This window comes from Mytilus californianus, unplaced genomic scaffold (genome assembly GCF_021869535.1).
Source record: "Mytilus californianus isolate M0D057914Y unplaced genomic scaffold, xbMytCali1.0.p SCAF_9, whole genome shotgun sequence".
NCBI lineage: Eukaryota > Metazoa > Mollusca > Bivalvia > Mytilida > Mytilidae > Mytilus > Mytilus californianus.
The window spans coordinates 8,241,521-8,262,974 of record NW_026262745.1 but is presented as its reverse complement, the minus strand read 5'-3'; the positions used below and the strand labels follow the sequence as shown (position 1 = coordinate 8,262,974).

The 21,454-nt window shown below is 32.5% G+C and overlaps 2 protein-coding genes across 4 annotated transcripts in view; both read left to right on the top strand.

Annotated features, from left to right (window-relative positions):
- Nucleotides 1-2,883: 2,883 nt before the first annotated feature.
- Nucleotides 2,884-21,454, top strand: part of LOC127714986 (uncharacterized) — an 82,718-nt gene continuing 64,147 nt past the window's right edge. The window contains exons 1-4 of one of the 2 annotated variants that reach the window (XM_052221027.1): nt 2,887-2,974; nt 9,103-9,250; nt 10,372-10,461; nt 11,534-11,689. In XM_052221027.1, coding sequence (XP_052076987.1) covers nt 2,954-2,974; nt 9,103-9,250; nt 10,372-10,461; nt 11,534-11,664 — 390 coding nt within the window. In that variant the 5' untranslated portion in view covers nt 2,887-2,953 and the 3' untranslated portion in view covers nt 11,665-11,689. Of the gene's footprint in view, nt 2,975-9,102; nt 9,251-10,371; nt 10,462-11,533; nt 11,690-21,454 lie in introns of those variants that run through there. The other variant, XM_052221026.1, reaches the window with a different exon arrangement.
- The window catches only part of LOC127714987 (uncharacterized), a 43,525-nt gene continuing 38,437 nt past the window's right edge, over nt 16,367-21,454 (top strand). For both annotated transcript variants that reach the window (XM_052221030.1, XM_052221029.1), the window contains exons 1-3: nt 16,367-16,474; nt 18,465-18,603; nt 19,825-19,914. In XM_052221030.1, the coding sequence (XP_052076990.1) occupies nt 16,448-16,474; nt 18,465-18,603; nt 19,825-19,914 (256 nt within the window). In that variant the 5' untranslated portion in view covers nt 16,367-16,447. The remainder of the gene's footprint in view (nt 16,475-18,464; nt 18,604-19,824; nt 19,915-21,454) is intronic.

The following is a 21,454-nucleotide window of genomic DNA, read 5'->3' as shown; positions in this document are numbered from 1 at the left end:
GATGATTAAATATGAACTAAAGATGACATAATCTTAGTCGCCATCTCCTCCAAAGGTTTACCTCTGACCTGGCAAAATTTGAAGATAAGACTGTACTTTCTAACGTATCGTGCGCGTTCTTGCTTAAAGACATTTAACATGGTAATCGTTTTCAAACCGTCATTGGGTCTCATTGATTGTAATATATTTCGATCTCATTTTAAAATGCGCAAAATATCGAAGATAAGATTTTTAAAATGTCTTGTAGCTGTGTCTGGCCTTATATGTGCAAATTTTATAAAGCAATGAAAGATAAAAAAAAATTACGTTAAAACGAAAAGTCTTCTGTTAAAAAAGAATAACTTTAATATCAAACTACACCTTTTCCGGATATACTAGTTACTGTTAGTGTCGAAAATTTCTCCGTGATCAAATCGTGAGCCTGCAATGTAGATCGTGGTCAAATATCAAGGATATTGACAGGCTGATTTTGATTAAATTGTATCACTCCGTACTCACGCCAAAATTGAATTATATTTCTCCTTAGCCTTACTCTACGCTAACACTGGATTGTATCTCCCCTTGTCCTACTTAATAGATATTGGAACATTATTCTGGGGTGTCACTTTTAGATTTTCTTTGCAATTACAATGAATTATTGAAGTAAATTCAACATATAAGAAACGCACAACCTTCATTAATTTCATTGGAGTCAAACATTCTATTGTGTATACGTTTAATTAAGCTCATTGAAATCAAAAACGTCACTGCAGACACGGCCATAGCAAACGAGTTCGGATTTATTTTTTAAAGAGTGATTGAAATGAAAAAGGTTTAGAATATTTGTGTATTATAATTCTAGATTCTAAAAAAATGGAAACTCGACTGCCCCTTGAAAAAGTCAATCGCATCTGTGAATTCATTAAAAAATTATACATGAAAATTCATGAATAAAAAAGGAAATGTTGCAGCTTTTGGGAAACTTAAATTTTGCTTCACGTGTCATTTTACCTGGTAGATCCTTTGTTTCTTATCACATAGGGCTGTCCACTACTGGCAATGATTCGCACCACTACGTCAAATTGAATAAGGAATGACGTGTTAACCTAGAGTTTTGTGTGCTTTTTCTAGGCAGCTGGAATGGTGTGAACATGTTTTACAGTAGAATCATTCGAGCGTCACTGATGAGTCTTTTGTAGACGAAACGCACGTCTGGCGTACACAATTTAGATCCTAGTATCTATGTGATGAGTTCATTTGTTAGATGTTTTTCTGATTTGTATCGATCTGATGAGTTTCAAGCCCTTTTCAACTGATTTTTATAGTTTGTTCTTATGTTGTACTGTTACACCACTGTCCCATGTTAAGGGTAGGGGGAGGGGTGGTGCCTTCAAACAAAACATGTTTAACCGGTATATTTTTTTTTCGTAAATTGTTTTGTTTTAAATTAGGCCGTTAGTTTTCTCAATTGAAACGTTTCATATGTTTCATGTTGGGGCCTTTTGTAGCCGGCTATACGGTAGGTTTTTTCTGATTATTAAAGGCCATACGGTTGTCTATAATTGCTTACATCCACTTCATTTGCAATTTGGTGGATAGTTGTCTCATTGCGTGGCAATCATACCACATCTCCTTAATTTTATATCACATGAATTTTGATTTTAAATTTCAGAAAGCATAAATTTGTATTTCCTGCCATAATTGTGAAGAAAATTTCATACATGGCCATTATGTGAAATAATACATAAGTATTCAGTAAACAGGAAGGCGATGAGCAATTGATGTGAAAATGCATCAGACAGTATACCATGCTCACATAAAGATTGATATCTAACTTTTTTTTGAGAAAATGGGACAAAATGTCATACATGGCCATTTTGTAAACTTGAGAATATATGTGATTATATAAGTATTTGGTAAACAGGAAGTTCATGAGCGATGAATCTGTAAATGCTTCATATAGTTAAACATTCTTACATGAAGCTTGACACTAAATACCAAGAAGCTCTGATCTGTAGTATGCGAAAATAATGCAATCAAAAATATTATGGGAGGGACCGACGAACGGACGGGTAGAAGTCACCAGTATTCCCTTCTTTGAAGCAGTGGTATACAAATTGCTCTGTAAACAATGGAGTATTTAAAGATAATGATTAAAATATTTTTGCAAATTTGTAGCAAAAACAGGAAATTGTGAAACTAATATCTTGAAAATGGTGCGTTATTTGTTTTGCTGAGTACACATATTTATTCATAGTACACTTCAAACATATATGAATTGATTGAATCTTAATCACTTCAAATTGAAGAGCGAAAGATTAGATATTGTATAGGCGAACAGGCCACTCACTTCAGGCTCATATTATAGAGAACATGTATTACTTAGATTTGCTTGTACAGAGAGATGCTAATATTTTTAAAAAATGGCTAAAAATACACAAATAGAGGTAAAATGAAAAAAAAAAAGAAAAAAAAAATCGTCTATTATCTTAAAAATCGTTCAATAGATAGACAATCTGACAGAGAAAAATTGTTCAGAATGTCAAGATCTACCTTCTGTACATCTTTTTCATGCATCACCATGTTGCGGTTATATAAAATATAATCCTCAGTTTCAAATCTTAGTCACAGAATGTGCTGAATTTAGATTTCTTTAGAAAAATAGAAAGCTGTGACATTTGTACGCTTTCAATACTTATCTATTAAAACATAGCTAAATACTAGACATGATGTAAGATGATGTAACATGATGATAGAATGCAAATAATGAAAATATAACCGCTACTGTAACAAACAGCCCTACCAATAGTTCAGTGGCTGTCACAATAAAAATCTGAACTCAAGAAGATTACAAAACGTATTCGTCCGGATCGTACGTGTTTCGTGACTAATGCGGTTATCAAAACGCCCACTTTTGTATATTATGATTAAAAATAGAAAGTGAACTTCATTTGAAGAAAAGGATATAAGAAAGATGAAGTATTTAATTATACTAGTAAGTATAGCTTACTTTTATTACTGGTTGAGCATCTTCAGCACACCACCAAAGACCTTTCGTAAACATACTTCTCATTTGGCAGCATTTTGACGAGAAATTTGTTTTCATAATGCACATTTGGAACAAAGTTATTTAAGAATCATGGTGTCTTTTTAAGCACAATGTATTGTACCAGTTTATATTAAAAAAGGAGGTTTTTGGAAATACATGTTCATTTAATGTATCTTATTGATCATATTGCAAATCTTAATTTGATGAATATAAAATTAATTGGATGCTCAGTTTGACTGTGAACAATAAAATTGATGGATGTTGAAAATCTTATGACACAAAGTTAGACTCTTAGTTTCTTAATAATTTTAAAACTTATCAACGGAGAATTTAAGAAAGGTACTTTATTATTCATGTCAGTTCCTAAGCACCGACTACTGATAACGTCAATAAGGTCACACATACGATGTAAACTCCTCCGTACTATTAATACACGGGTAGTAACGTCGTCATATCGATGATCGTTTAGTACAGTGATTTTATCATAGTTTAGTTAAGTTAAAAACAATAAGCGAAAAACAAATGAGATATACATTAACAAATGACAGCCAATGCATTACAGACTCTGGACTTCGGACAGGCACATACAGAATATGGCGTGGTTAAACATGTTTGCGGGCGTCCAGCCCTCTACTCGTCATTAACCTGGGCAGTGGTGTAACAGCACAACAAAGAAGAACAAATTATAAAATCAGTTGAAAAGGACTTGAGTCTTCAGATCGATTCAAAGCAAATTAATCAAGTAATATAAACACTAAAAACACAAAGAACCGATCTGTGAGTACTCGCATTTACTGGAAGCTAGTTCCAAGCCAATAACAACTAACAAAAATATCATGAATCCAAGACAAACGTTATCTTTTGTCGGGTCAAAAATAAGGTCGTACACAGTTTAAATGTACTTGTACCAAGCAAAATAACACGTGTTTCTTGGAATTTAAATCATTTTTTTCAATCACGAATAATAATGTTCATTTTTTCAAACTAAGTATTAGATCGACAGAGCTTTTTCTGATATTATCGAAATTTAATTGGATAGAAGAAAAAAGCTTAAACGGGTTAAGTGATACTACACAATACATTTGTACAATGTGACAAAAACGTAATCAACTTTATTCATGATAAAAATGGACATTGTATCAACCTAATTCTAATTCGAAATTGTGATCTTTCATATATTTGAATTTGGAAAGTAGTTTTCTTAGTAATTTTATTTATAGTTTAAAAAAAAAAAAGTTTTAACTGTTGTCCATGTTAACAGTTTGTCCCGTGGAGGGTTGAAGACTGTATGGTTCCCTCTCGATATTGTTTGGTTAGTTTTTGTAGCTGGATTACTGTATCATAGGCGTATAACCCAACATCTCCTTATATTCATCATAGACATAATCTGGTTCAACATAAAAACAACAGATGTATAGTTTACTAGAAAAAAAAAGTAAAACAAAAATTATGTTTTGATTATAGTTTAAACTTTATGTAGACGTAATTAACCATTTGACTAGGAACGCCGCTCACGATATCCCCGGCAGAGTCCATCATGGAAATACGGAGAAAAGATTCTAGGTGAAACAGAAGCAACGCTTTCTGTTTTTGTAATTTATCTGATCTAATGCCAATTAAAAACAGCAGGCAGTGGATATATCAATTCTATCTTAGGAAACACACGAAAAAAAAAATAATGTACGCTTTGCCAATTACGCCCACCAAGGCTTTTTTTCCCTTCCTAGTCAATTGGTAAATTGTGTAACTTCGTTTTTTCATAAGCGCCATCAAACAAACTATCGATATTAAGGTGAAACAAATATGTATTAATTTGGATCTAAACCATGACAAATGTGATCAAAACTATGACGAATTTCTAGACACTTAACTGAACCATGGCAATCGCTTAACCAAACCATATCAATTTCGATATTTTGGTTATCCTGCCTTAATTTCTTAAAAACAACATTTTCAATGTAGATCGTTTGACTTACAATATAGATTCAAACATCTTATTTGTTTTTTATTTGCTCATTTAAAAAAGAACTGAGGGAATCGTTCTGGAAAGTAACCTAATTTAACCAAACTATGACAAAATCACTGTACTAAACGCTCCTCGATATGACGACGTTACTACCCATTGTTTTAAAAACTTAAATTTTTTCGAAATACTTAGGATTGTCTACCCAAGGAATAGATTACCATAGCTGTATTTGTCGAAACCTTTCGGAATTTTCAGGTCATCAATGCTCTTCAATTTCTCACTCTATTTGGTCTATGTAACATTTTTGATTAAATCGCATCACTGATGAGTCTTTTGTAAACATTTTAATGCTGGTATCTATGATGAGTTTATTGTAGTAGCTCGTCCAGCCTCTGACAGCATGGACACTGTAATAAGAAGATACACAATATGTTATCATACCTCTTTATAATCTCTCAACTCAGCATTGGCAAAAAACAGCAAAATATAACATGCACAAATGACTGGGTGTGATAAAACTAATCCTTTTCGGTCCCACGAATTTGAAAATCAGAAAGTTTCATAAATCTATAAAAAAAACATCCTTCAGAGGTTACATGTATCAGACATTAGTCTGTCAGATATCATTATTTATATTTTTTAATAAAATCTTCCATATTTGCATTCGGTAAACTTCTTGAATTTAGTTAGAAACCTGTAAAAACTGCTTAAATCGTATCATTTTCAGATCTTGTCTTAAATATTTAGATGTGAGCCAATACTTTACCAAAAAAAGATATTTTTCTGCAAGATGTATTTTACAAGAAAGATGTTAATGTGTATAAAACATTTTTAGGTGAGGGCTTAGCTCATATCCTTTGTAAAAAAACTATGTGTAGATAAAGGCAACAGTAGTATACCGCTGTTCGAAAACTCATAAATCGATAGAGATAAAAACAAATCCGGGTTACATACTAAAACTGAGGGAAACGCATCAAATATAAGAGGAGAACAACGACACAACAAAAACACAACATTAAAATGTAACACACACAGAAACGAACTATAAAATAACAATGGCCATTTTCCTGACTTGGTACAGGACATTTAAAAAAAAAAATAGTGGGTTGAACCTGCTTTTGTGGCATGCCAAACCTCCCGCTTTTATGGCAACGTCAAACACAACACCAAAACGACAACATCACATGACAGTACCACAATACAAATAAATGGTAGAACATATAGGACAAAGAAACACACGAATAATAGCTAACAAAAGGTACTAGGCTTAAAATTCAATACGCCAGGCGTGCGTCTTGTCCACACAAGACCAACCAGCGACGCTCAGATGAAAAAAGTTTGAAAGCCAAAACAAGTACAAAGCTGAAGAGCATCGAGGACCAAAAGTTCCAAAAAGTTGCGCCTAACACGGCCAGTGTTTTCTGCCTGGGACAAGAACATCCTTATTATTTAGAATAATTTATAATTTTGCAAACAGTAAATTTTATAAAATGACTATATAATAGATATACATGATAAAACCAAAGTGGGGACTAACTACAAAATAAAAACGGATACATTACATAAACCAACACATAAAAAAATACACAGCCAAGTTAGCCAAAGCCTCAACGCACAAAGTGACGTCACATTTTAAATTTTAAAAAAACACACAAAGTGACGTCATATTTGAATTTGTAAAAATATTTCCCAAAAATAAGATAGGATTAGGATTGATTAAAGATTAGATTTGTAATACTTACATTACATCTATTAATAACAATGAAAATTACAATACTTATTAATATCAAATGGTAGTAATTAGATAATTAATTGTATTATCTAGCTATGTCGGTGTTTTTCTGAATCAAACTGTAAACCAAATATATCGTATAAATTTCGTTGAACCAAACTAAAATCTAATAAATGAAGGGGATGATTAATTATCTTTACCATAACACACGAATATAACAGAAAAGACGTTAAGACATTTGACAAAATCCGACGAGAACAACAAATATAACATCAAAATTAAATAGATGAATTTGGGATAGAAAGGTACCGTGACACGTCTAATAGCAAAGCGGTTTCACACTCAGCAAAACAGTCACAATCGGGAATAAGTCACGTTCGGTAATTAAAAGATCAGACGACGTAATGACAAACCACAATCTAACACGTGGTGAAAATGTCCTTAGTTAGTTTGGACACATCGTATGGATCAACCAATTGGTGATGGTGTCTGTAAAATTTACGGAGTGTCATTTTTAATCTGTCGTCCTCATAACTTTGTTGGAGCAGTTTCTGCGTAAGGAGCACACTCCTGTATATGAAGTCCGTATAGTGTGAACAAGCACGAGAATAACGTATCATCTGAGATATGTAAACACCATACGAAGGGGCAGATGGTATGTTACTGCTGAGAAATGGGAAATTGATAATTGGGAAGTTGAAATCGTCCCGTTTATCATAGATTTTCGTGTGAAGTCGTCCATCTGTGTCAATATTGAGGAAAAGATCAAGGTATGAAGCAGTCCTTCTAGTATCAGTAGTATCCTTAATTTCAAGTTCACTGGGATATATGAGATGTAAGTATTGGCTGAAATATGGGTTATTCAATGATAGAACATCATCAATATACCGGAAAGTAAAATTAAAGAATTTCGCAAGGTGCTTTTTCTTTTAAAATTGCCATTGTAGGTCAATTATGTCGATTTCAATATTACAGTGACTTTTGTGCTCTTAAGTGTCCGGTTGATATTAATCTGTTCATTCATCAATAAACTAAGCATTATTTTGAATGGTTTGATTAGTTTTAGTAATTTGCTATTTCAGAGGCCAAATTATGGCTCTTATCACACTTCCTCTTTAAATGTATCTGATCTTTGTCTCTAAATGCAACAAAGTGTGAAGGAATCAAATTTCTACAGATCTGATTATCAAAGCAAAGTAGAAATCCGGACTTGAAATTTAAGAAATCGGACTTTAACACGAATCTTCCCTAATACTATAAAAATTATATATACGAGTTATGAATGCCAAGATAGGCTCGCTGTATTCCATGGTCTTGGCACAAAAAATATACATGTACAGATCAGCTACATTTATCTATTAAATATCCTCTTCTTTCTTTGCTTCTCATGGTTATAAGGGGTATATTAAAGACATTTTAATTGTAAGGTTATAACGTGACGATAGATTTAAAAGGGATTTCCTATGAATATATGCGAATGTTTGTCACAAGAAGATTTATTTTTCAGAACTAAGCTACAGAAAGAACGAACAATATGACTACTATGGTACCATTATCGGTGCATTATCACAACCACTGTTTGCAAAATCCGAAAAAAAAACCGTATTTATGAAAGTTGTGATATTAGTTTCTATTTTAGAAAGTCTTCTAAATTTACGGAAAACGAAATGTTCTATTTAAAAATTGTTATTTTTTTACAAGCTTAACACAGTATTTAAAAAAAACAATTAATAGATAAAAAAGACAACATCATATTCGAATGCAAAAAACGACGAAAAGACAGTCCACATGTTCTCCACAGGAATTTGAAGATTGAGCAACTCAAATTCACCAAAAACCGAGGAGAAGTCGAGTCCTTTAGACGGTTGTTCATGGGAAGTAAACATTCGGGTTATTTGTCGCATTATATGATGTTACATTTGAATAGATGATGACAGTATTTTGGTTACAACTTGAGGAACATATTTATATATAATATTTATGGTAATCCGGAACACAGATATTTCATAATGGTCAGTCCAATCTCTATGGCGCCCGTAAAAAGCTTTACTATATGGAACCCTTTGAAACAGAAAAAATCTTTCCCGAAAATCATAATAGGAAACTGGAGCTATAATAGAAATAAAAAAACACAAAGAAGTGTATTGACATAAGATAAAAAAAACTGCTGCACTTAGTGAAACTTGGTTTTGTTTTGCTTCTTTTTTTTAAGGTATAGAACAACAATCCCCCAAATCAATACATGATATTTATTTCCTCAAGACAAAGGAACAATGTCAATAAATTTAACAAGGACCGGCTATTCTTTTTTTACGAAATGGCGAAAAACTTTGTCTACGTCGTTGAAACTGACTGCGTCATTTACCTTCTTTGTAGAGTGTATTAGGAATTGTGTGGTGTACCAATTATCATTTAAGATTAAGAAGAAGTACAACATGTACCAAATCATATGACTGTACTTCAACCGCACCTTGCTGTAGGGATGCTAACCATCATATACTTACTGACCAGGAAACACACTTTGGTATGTTATTGTCTTACTGTTGTTGAAAGAAGTATTACAATATCTCTTACCAGTAAAAAGTTAGATTTACCGATTCTGAAATGGCAAATTTGTCCCGCACAGTGTGTATGATTAATGCACTAGTGTAATACTGAAAGCCTGTAAACTCAAATTATAATTGATTTTAAATCATGAGAGAGTACTAAATGAAATTCAGCGTCTTGTTCTATTTTATGACCTTATCCTTTCTAGCCTAGTTATCGGTTACCTAATAACATAGACTGAGATCTAGGATGATTTCCAAGAAGTGGGATTAAGCAAGAAAAATCAGTAAAATTAGAACCGTTTCTGTTTTTCTCAATCCCACGTATCCTCCCGTTTTAACATGTTTTGACACATTGGCATATTAAGCTGTTTTTTTGCCATTTTTTAAGATAATTTTTCTTTTATGTTTTACTACAGCTTTTCATTATAATATTGAAGATAGAAAAATTAACAACATACAAAGAATCTCCGAACTGTCGTATGGCGGTGACAAATACACCCAACATACCTTGTTAACGTTTTTTCTCTGTAATTATGTAAACACTTCAACTGGTTCGGACCATTTTTATAATTATTTTGTTTTAATTGCCACATGTTATATCCTGGAAATATCTTTTGGAAAATATTATATGCTTTTTTTTTTTTTTATAAAATTCAATCATATAGGAGACATATATTACAATTTTATCTCATTGTTACGATATTCATGAACTACGTGTGCCTTATGTGCAGTACGGATCTGCTAGCCCTTCCGGAGTAGCTGCGTTATTTTTTGGTTGGGTTCGTGCTCAGTCTTCAGCTTTTTTATGTAGTATTTTAAAGGCTTCTGGCTGTCTTTTTTGTCGTTTTACGCATTTGTACGATTTTTTCAGTCTCACTTCGACTCTCCAGTTTTTATTCTCCCTTATGTATCATCAGTCTTTTTCGATATCTTTCGATTTGTTTGGAAAGCCTTTCATTTCAAATCGGACTTGTTGAAAGCCTCACTGATCGAAGAATTTTCGTAAAATCTGTGTTAAATTGAAATAAAATTATGAAAGGTCTGCAAATTGCCTACTAATCTAATGACAATAATAAATACCTCATTTGCTTATTAGAACCGGTTCTAGGTGGTTCAAGTGGAACTTGTTCCAGTGTACTTGGAAAGAATGGTGACGTTTGTGATTCTTCTTGTGGATGCGAATCAGGTAAGTTTATTTAATAAAAATGAACGAAGCATAAAAAGTATTTGTTTTCAATTATGCATGCGATATTGTCATACGTGTACAACAAAAGAAACTCAATCTAATCGTTAATGACACAGAAAGCCTTAAGTAAAAATTAAAGACGGTCTAAAAATATGTCCATGTTTTCTTTCTCTGTTTGCATTTTTACAGAACTCACAGTATGAACAAAATGAAGTTTTTTTTCTATTCGTGTGGTTTAAAAGCGTTTTATACTTATTAACATGATATGTTATCCTAAATTGATTTATTAATATATGCCTATATGTATTCAAATTAAACAATGATAACGATAAAAAAATTCAAAAGAAAACAAAAAAAAAAGCCCATTTTGTAATTATTTAAGTAGTTCTTAAATAAGACAAGAGTAAATTGTGAAGAGTCGTTACATTTTAATTCAGTTGATGTCACCCGTTTTCATCAAATGATAAAAAGTCGACTGAATGTGTTTACGTGTTTTCCGTCTTTATATTTATTTCATACAATATAAAGACACAATTTTTTGTTTTGTTTAATTGATTGATTGATTGATTGTTGGTGTTTAACAACGCCACTTTCAGTACTATTGCCTATAACATGGCTGCCAGTTTTTATTGGTGGAGGAAGCCAGAGTGCTCGGAGAGAACCATAAAGCTTCAGAAAGAAAACTGAAGATCTTAATCAAATAAGATAAGATCCGAACGCACGTGCGGGATTTAAACTCATAACCTCTGTTTTGATAAGTTAGTTATTGCTGTAGATGAACTTAGACCACTCGGTCATCGAGGTCTACGATGTGTTTCATGGAAACCGGCTAAATCAGATAATTCTGACATGTAAAGTTAAACACTCATTAAATAATAAATGTCTATCATGATGAATGAACTATGCCGAAAAATCCCCCCATATCATATCATTATTAAATTAAAATATCATTAATCTTCACATACCATCTAAATTCCACCGTAACACCATTTTATTTTATACAAAGCTGTGATATAAATCTGAAATAATTACATATATCTGTATCTAATGATTTTGTTTTATTATTGTATAGGTTATAAATGTTATCGGCCAATGTCTGGAGCGTGCTGTCCTCCAATGAGATGTTATAATGCCACCTGGGTAGAAGAGCAACAACATTACTGGGCTAATTGTCGCCCACCAACATGTTATGTACCTCCATAATGCATACCATAACAAAATAAACATATTGAACCGCGTATTTATAGTTAACGACGTTTATGACAGAGAACATTTGTGTTGAACTGCCCTAAGCAATCGGTTACTCTAATTCTAAGCAGATTTGAACGTTTTCCGACCAGTTGATTTTTTGTTTTATAACCAACGCGTGGTTTGTTTGATCTCAATTGTTAATTGGTCAAAATTTGGTTATGACGTCATATTTTTAGATCACCTTGCCCAATAGGCCAATTGAGCTTTTTTATCACTTGGCGTCCGTCGTCTGTCGTCGTCCGCCGTCGTCGTCGTCCGTCGTCCGTAGTCGTCGTCCGTTAACTTTTACAAAAATCTTCTCCTCTGAAACTACTTGCCTAAATTTAACCAATCATTATTGCGGTATCTAGTTTAAAAAATATGTCCGATGACCCCGCCTGCTAATCAATATGGCCGCCATGGCTAAAAATAGAACATAGGGGTAAAATGCAAGTTTTGTCTTTTATTTTGAAAACCGTTATGAATAGAGAAAATCTGACAGTAGCAGAAATGTTCAAAACGTCAAGTTCTACCAATTGTCTGTATACGTCAAAATTGTCAGTCGACTTCTTATAGGAGTTATTGCCCTTAAGGGACAAATTTTACCAATTTTTTTTCATTTTTGCCTATTATCATGAAAACTATAATAGATACAGAGAAACATTAAATTGCAAAAATGATCAGCAAGACAAGTTCTACAAATAAATCCCATGTTGAAATTGTCAGCCGACTCCTTATTAGAGTTATTGCCCTTTGATGATGATTTTTATCATTTTTTTGCGTTTTTGCCTTATATCTTAAAAATTATAATAGATAGATAGAAACTTAAATAAGCAAAAATGATCAGCAAGACACGATCTACAATTCAGACAATATAGAGGAAATTGTCCGACGTCTCCTTGGAATTATTGCCCTTTAACGACCATTTTTACCATTTTTTGAGGGTTTTGCCTTACATGATAGAAATTATAATAGATAAATAGACACGTTAAATCACAAAAATTATCAGCAAGGCAAGTTCTACTAACAAGTCAAATTTTGCTGATATAGGTAGTTGTAGACTGTCACTCTTTATAGGAGTTATTGCCCTTGATTTTTTTTACCCTCTTTTGTGTTTTCAGCAAAAACTAAAGAAGATATTGAGAAACTAAACAATCTAAATTATCAGCAATACAAGATCAACAAAACAGAATTTTTTTTCATGAATTCTATTCTCGTCTACAATGTTGGAGAGTGTCCTTTGTTGAATATGCACATAGACCAAGGTGAGCGACACAGGCTCTTGAGAGCCTCTAGTTTTGCCTGCCTTTGATTTTGAGATTGTGATAAATAGCCGTTTCGTTGTTATATCCATTGCAAAAACCGAAAAACAATTAAAGGACAAACAACAGTATACAAAACACAACATAGAACACAATTTTCGTCTTTTATTTTGTGTATGTGAAAGTTATTTTCAGATATGCAGACTCTCTTGTTTAGTCTTGGCTGTAGTCACTTTTGGAATGTATCTACCTTTAATGTGCAGGCTTTTGAAATGTATATTGTATATATAGGACACTTAAGTTAAACTTGCTATTCATCTTAAATGGAAATGTTTACATAACAAGAATCGTTATAACAAAATAATTTTACTTGTATGCTTCTTATAATTGAATAATACACAACAAGAAAAAACATGAATTACCAAACATGCTGTACATTAGAACAGACCACACCAACGTTGGGCTCATCCAGAAAAAATAGACATACATACAAAGATGAACAACACCGAACAAAACATGTTACAAATAGCCTGCCTTAGCTTGGTACAAGCAACTTGTGTGGTGGGGTTAAATCCATCTTTTGTGCTTAAATACTTAAAACTTTGCCTTTCTAACCCTTATGTCGTTCAGTTAAAGAACACAAAAACATGCTTGCACTGTGCACAGTGCAGCTTTCTAAATATTCCATATTACGTAAAATAAAGGATGCACTGTGCAGCTTTCTATATATTCCATCGAACGTGAAATAGTTCTCGTAGCTTGACATTTTAAAATTGTCGATGAGGGTGTGTTCAGTTCTCTTAGCTTGACATTTTAAAATTGTCGATTAGGGTGTGTTCAGTTCTCGTAGCTTGACATTTTAAAATTGTCGATGAGGGTGTGTTCAGAACACACCATCACGACAGAAGACATGATTTCAGGTTCCCAATTGTATAATTTTCATTTCGATGTAGCAGTGCCTGCATATGGAGTATATATTTTATTTACTCCCATTTTTGTAAGGTATTCCAGAGCTTACGTTTCCAATCACGATGTCCTTGATAGATGGTTGCTGCTAACAAGGATGCCATTGAACCAAAGGTTCTAAGTGGTAGCATTGAAGTCATCCCTTCGAAAGATGAACAAAGATATGTCCCGATTGTCGTAGTTACACTATCGTCCTCTTTCTCCCGATTGTGACATCAACTAATTTGTACTTATAATGAACTTCATGAAGGACGCTACTAGTGGAGCAGGATATTCTTACCCTTCCGGAGTAACTGAGATCAACTCCAGTGTTTGGTGGGTCTCAATTTGCTCAGTCCTATAGTTTTAATATAAAGTAGTAGTCGGGGACTTGTCGTCGTCTGTCGATTGTTTTGCCATAGCGTTAGCAGTTTTTTTTAATTAAGATTGAAAATAAAATGACCACTTTATTACTTTCGTGCGTCGTAGCAGTTTTCTGAACCTAAAAATGTTAAAGCCAAGGATGCAAACATATTGAATATTCCCTTGGTATCTTCCGCCTCTTTTTTTATCAACAGGATGCCCACTTATGTCGAAATCAAGCGCGTTTTTATGTTTAATAGGGATGTTAACTATCATATGTTGTATATAAATATTTATTCCTACAAAAATCAATAATTGATATTTCAAATATATTTGATAAAATTTAAATTGAACGGTTTTTATTAAATAGTACCAAGCAATAAAAAATAGATTCAAACTATCTATGAATTGTTGCAAGTTATTTCGTTTTCGCTTAAATACAGGTCATTATTCAAATTTAAAGTACAGGCACAATAACATTGGTTAAATAAGGTGACACTAGTTTACCGATTTTGAAATTTCGTAGATCGATAACAGAGATAAAAATCAATATATCTAACAAAAACTGAAAGAATCGCATGAAATCCAAACAGAAGCGAAACCTGGTGAGCATCCAGTTATTTGATTATTTAAACTTCATCTGTAAAAATATTATCGGTACCATATTTTTACTGCACCAAATACGCATTTCGATAATTTATGTATATTCAATGGAGCAGAGGGCCAGCATATTTGATATAAATACTTTGAAGAGCTAATAAAACCCGAAGAGACATTTTCGATAAGGCTATATCTAAGTAAAAAGGTAGTTGATATGAAACATACGCATTGTAATGTACATTAAGGTGAGTTAGAGAAAACGTAACTTAGATGTACCTTATGCTGAGAGAAAAATTTAACTTTGATGTACCTTATGCTGAGTTAGAGAAAACGTAATTTTGATGTACCTTATGCTGAGTTAGAGAAAATACAACTTAGATGTACATTATGCTGAGTTAGAGAAAATGTAACTTAAAGGTACCTTATGCTGAGCTATAGAAAACATAACTTATATGTACCTTATGCTGAGTTAGAGAAAACGTAACTTAGATGTACCTTATGCTGAGTTAAAGAAAACGTAACTTAGATGTACCTTATGCCGAGTTAGAGAAAACGTAAATTAGATGTACCTTATGCCGAGTTAGAGAAAACGTAACTTAGATGTACCTTATGCCGAGTTAGAGAAAACGTAACTTAGATGTACAGTATGCCGAGTTAGAGAAAACGTAACTTAGATGTACCTTATGCCGAGTTAGAGAAAACGTAACTTAGATGTACCTTATGCCGAGTTCGAGAAAACGTAGCTTAGATGTACCTTATGCCGAGTTAGAGAAAACGTTACTTAGATGGACCTTATGCCGAGTTAGAGAAAACGTAACTTAGATGGACCTTATGCTGAGTTTGAGAAAACGTAACTTAGATGTACTTTATGCCGAGTTAGAGAAATCGTAACTTAGATGTACCTTATGCCGAGTTAGAGAAAACGTAACTTAGATGTACCTTATGCCGAGTTAGAGAAAACGTAACTTAGATGTACCTTATGCCGAGTTAGAGAAAATGTATGTTAGATGTACCTTATGCTGAGAGAAAACGTAACTTAGATGTACCTTATGCCGAGTTAGAGAAAACGTAACTTAAATGTACATTATGCTGAGTTAGAGAAAACGTAACTTAGATGTACATTATGCTGAGTTAGAGAAAACGTAACTTAGATGTACCTTATGCCGAGTTAGAGAAAACGTAATTTAGATGTACTATGATATTTTGGACAAACTTGAATATAAAAAAAAACTGATGTATCGCTGATAAAGTATATGTGGTAAACTAAGGTATTTTTTTAAATCGATATTGTGTAACAAATAATAAAAAAACACATATTCATGCATCAAAATGTTGCAGTTATTTGAAATATAATCCCCAACTTCTTACGCTTCGATGTTTTCAACTTAAGAAAATAGAAATACAGGATCTGACATTTTTATGCATTCAATCCTTAAGTTTACTTGTCAATAAAAACACAGATTACAAGATTTATACGTCCGGATTGTGTTTCCTGACAATTTGTTTTTATCACAACGCCCACTTTCGTTAAGTATATTATGAAAAAGTAGAAAGTCTTATGAACTTAAGTTGAAAATAAGGCTACAATGAAGATGCAGTATTTCATAATACTGGTAAGTTTGTTTTACTGTTATTTCAGTCTGTTATCTTCTTTAACCACTAAAACATCTGCGTCAATAGACTTCTCATTTGGAACACCGTTGTCGAGAAATTTATTTACATATTGCGCATTTGGTTCAATTATATTTAAGGAATATGTTGTCTTGAGTACTGCTAATTCAGAAACTATTGCGTGCATATATTATTGTAATGTTTTAAGAAAGGCCAAAATGCGAGATTAATTATTGCGATTTCAGGAAAATCTGCATACAGCTATATGTATCGGATATTATAATGCGAGTTCTTATTACTGCGACACTCAACTGGTCGCATTATTCGCATTAATAAAATCCTCGCAATAATTTCTGAAATCACAATATGTGTTGTATATTTTAAAAGAAAGATTTTGGAAAGATTTCTTGAATACATTCAAAACTAGATATTATAGAAAATATTGCGATTTTTCTTTTGATGAATATATAATTAAATGGAAGCTCAGCATGACATGTAGATTGTAAACAATAAAATTGATTCATGTTGAAAACCTTATGATACTAAGTTGGACCCTTAGTTTCTTAATAATTTATATATTTATCAGCGGAGAATTTAATAAGAGTGGCGAAAGGTACGACAGGGATATTCAAATTCTTGAATGTAATGAATACACTGTATAAACTGCTAAAATATATTCATTTTAAGATCTTGTCTTGAAAATTTAAATGTGAGCCAAGAAAAAAAATTTTTTTGCCTCATGCTGTAGTTTACAAAGACGTTGATGTATAAAATATCTTTTTGGTCACTGACATCTCACTGACTTTTGTGCACTAAACTTTCCGGACTATATATTAATCTGTCCATTTATCAATAAACTTTATCTTGAATGGCTTGAATAATTTTGCTATATTTTTTTATTTGTTTCGGAAACCAAATAATGGCTCTTATTACACCTTCTCCTTTAATGTATCTGATCTTTGACTCCAAATGCAATTGAGAATGGAGGTGCCAAATTTCTACATATCTGATTAACTAAACTTAATAAAAAAAGAGTAGAACTTATTAACCCGGACTTGAAATATAAGAAAATCGGACATACACGATTAGTTCCTTATACTACAAACGACCTATCTACGTAGTATGGATGTTAAGATAAGCTCGCTGTATTTGATCTTCCTGACTTTAAAGGCATACTCGTACAGATCAGCTACATTTCTGTAGTAAATATTCTCTTCTTTCTTTGCCTTTCATGGTCAAAAGGAGTATATTAAGGAAATGTTACTTTTTACAATACTTGGATACAGCAAAACGAATAACATGTCAACAACTTGGATACCATTATCGGTACTTTATCACAATCAATGAACAAAAAACGGATTTATGAAAGTTGTGATATGAGGTTAAATTTTAGAAAGTCTTCTGAATTCAAAGACAAAAATAATGTTTTTTTTTAAATGTGTTATTTTCATACAAGCGCACCGATGTATTTTAAAAACCATAAGTAGAATAAAAAAGAAATCATACGCAAATACAAAAACGACGAAAAGACAAACATCAGTCCACATGTGCGTCACAAGAATTTAAAGAATGAGTCACTAAAATTCACAAATAAAATCCGAGGTAAAGTCATCGTTCAGGTCCTCCAGACAGTTAGAACGTTCATGCATAACTAGTCGGACCCATCGTGTTGCTCATGGCAAGTAAAAAGTCGGATATATGTCGCATTATATGATGTAATTATCGAAGAGACGAGGACAGTATCTTGGCTACAATTAAAATAACACATTGGAATCAGATACGGTCTCTATAGAAAGCAAAAATAGGAAACTCAAGCTAGGAAATATTGTTTCAAGTAAAAAATTCCCGAAATTAATCCGTGCTATTTATTCATTTATGACAAAGGAACATTTTCATCTAATTTAACAAGGATCGGCTATTCTTGTCTTATGCAATGGCGAAAAATTTGGTTTACAACGTTGAATATAACCACGTGATTAAACTTCTTTGTAGATTGTAGTAGGAATTGTGTGGTGTACCAATTATCATTTAAGAAGAAATATCAAATGTACCAAGTCATATGACTGTACTTCAACCGCACCTTGCTGTAGGGATGCTCACAATCGTACACTTACTAACCAGGACCACCTTGGTATGTTATTTATGTATAATGAACTACAGTAATTGTAAATACTGAAAACCTGCAACAAAACTTATCACATGTATCATTGATTTTAAATTACGAGAAAGTATTAAATGAAATTTAGTGTCTTGTTCTATTTCATGGTTTAAAAAATCCTATCCTGCCTAGTTATAGGTTACTTAATAACATAGACTGAGATGATGATTTCAAAAAGGTCAGATCCAGCGAGAAATTTTCAGCAAAATTGGGGCCGTTTATGTTATTCACAAGCCCACGCACCTCCCCTCCCTTTATGACATGTTTGACAAATTTGCATATCAAGTTTTTTTTTTAATTTATAAAAAAGATATCTTTTCTTTCAACTTTTATTACAGCTTGTAAATATAACTTTGAAGATACAAATTTAGAAAGATATGTTGATAGCAGCTTCCTCTAAAAAAATGAATATACCAACTGTCATATGGAGGTGACAAATACATATAACATATTTTGTTAATATTTTTTCTCGAATTGTTTATACAATTCAACCGGTTCAGACCAATTTTATAATTATCTAGTTTTAATTTTCAAGTGTTATTTCCCTCAAATTCTTTTCAAATACTAGAAGTATAAAGTAAAATAACAAAAAAAAAACCGAACTCAAAACGGAAAGTCCCTTATCAAATGACAAAATCAAAAGTTCAAACACATCAAACGAATGGAAAACAACTGTCATATTCCTGACTTAGTAAGGCATTTCCTTATGTAGAAAATGGTGGATTAAACCTAGTTTTACAGCTAGCTAAACCTCTCACTTGTATGACAGTCGCATAAAATAGGATTTAAAAAATGATAAGAGGAACAGATTTACCATTTGCCTCATTTATATGATATTCATGCACTACGTGTGCCTCATGTGGAGAAGTGATCCTACCCTACCAGAGTACCTTTGAACACCGCTGCCTTTTGGTTGGGTTCGTGTTGCTAAGTCCTTTGGGTTGTATGTAGTATTTTGTAGGCTGTTGGTTGTCTTTTTGTAATTTTTCTGGGTTTTTTTGCCCGATTTTGTCTTTCTTACTTTGACTTTCCAGTTTTGATTTTCCCTTATGTATCTTCGGTCTCTTTTCACTATCGATTGTTTAAATCCAAGCCTTGCATTTCAAATCTGACTTGTTAAAATTATTTAAATTGAAAGGTCTGCAAATTGCCTACTAGTCTAATGATATGATTATTACCTCATTTACATTTTAGTCCCGCGTCTAGACCGTTCAAATGGAACTTGTTCAAGTGTACTTGGAAAGAAGGATGACTTTTGTGATTCTTCTTGTGGATGCAAAACAGGTAAGTTTATTTAAATAAAATGAATAAAGCATAAAAAGTATTTTGTTTTTTTTACATGCGATGTTGTCATACGCGTACAACAAAAGAACCTCGATTTAATCGTTAACGACACGGAAAACCTGAAGTAAATAATGAAAGGCGGTCTAAATTATATAAAGGACAAAAATTAGGACATGTTTTTGTTCTCTGTTTGCATCTCTACATAACTCACGGTATTCGTGTGGTTTATAAGCGTTACATCTCTATCAATATGATATGTTATGGTCAGTTGATTTCCAATAGATACCAATGTTTTCAAATTTAACAATGATAACGTTTATACAAACTTGGTGTATGTAGTCAGTCTGTAATTGTCTCGTATTGTAATTTTCTTGTAGTCTCTTGTATATTATCTGAAATCTTTTCTGAAATCTCATAGGTGTAAATAATTCCTGTAGTTTAAGAAGGTGGTTGTTTATGATTTTGTTATTGTCGAGTGGTATGCCAAAAATTCTTTTATAAATGTATAGTGTCAGTGAACAAAACATTTTAGGTCACCAATGGCAGGCCTACTAAATATTTTGAGTTAATTTTATTTACCTATCCCAAAGACCAAATTTTCATAATGTAAGCCTTCCATTGATGATCACATCAACATGTATTTTACAGCTGTAATTTAGGTAAATTATTTTCTGTGTGTATTGATGAGAGGTCCTGAAGTCCAATATTTCGTTCAAATAAAACTCTCCTGATAGAGCAAATCTCAATTAAAGTCAAGACAGCAACCCACATAATTGAGCATGTACACCAATCACCAGCTCCAAACACAACTAAACCAAATTTAATTTTGATAAAATTTGTCCCCGAAATGCTTGGGGATGAATGAAATTTTAGAAATGACCAGTGATAAAATTCCATCAAGGAAATATAATTTGAAAAGAAAAATAATATATATCACTAGAAAAAATTGCTGAAATGTTTCCCTTGTCATGATACATTATTGAAGGAGTTAGGAAGGTGGACGGTGGGTGGTAAATTGAATAATAGCACTGTAAACTATATCAACTAGTCAGACTGCTATGAACCTAGAAAGTGATTATACAAAGACCATGCATATGGCTTCACACACAGATTGGGTACATCAATCAAACACTTGGAGGAGACTGACCTCACTTGGCCTTCAGAATGATATACGAATTGCTGTGCAATAAATTTTATAATAATTATATGCTTGTTTGTATAAACAAAACTTATATAACATATAAGTAAAATATTAAAAACATTAAAAAGAAAAAAATATCATTAGTTAAAAAAAACAAAAAAACTCGTATCTTAACTCTTAAAGTGGTTCTTGAATAACGTCAAGAGTATAATGTGAAGAGTCAGACTTTAGTATTATTTTCGATTAATTTGTTGCCACCAGTTTTTGCATCAAATAACAAAAAAGACGACTGCATGTGCATAACGTTTTTATGTGTTTTTTTTTTTTACAATATAAAGGTATGACACAATTTTCATACCTAGTGATAACGATGGGTTTTATAAAAATCAGATAACTCTA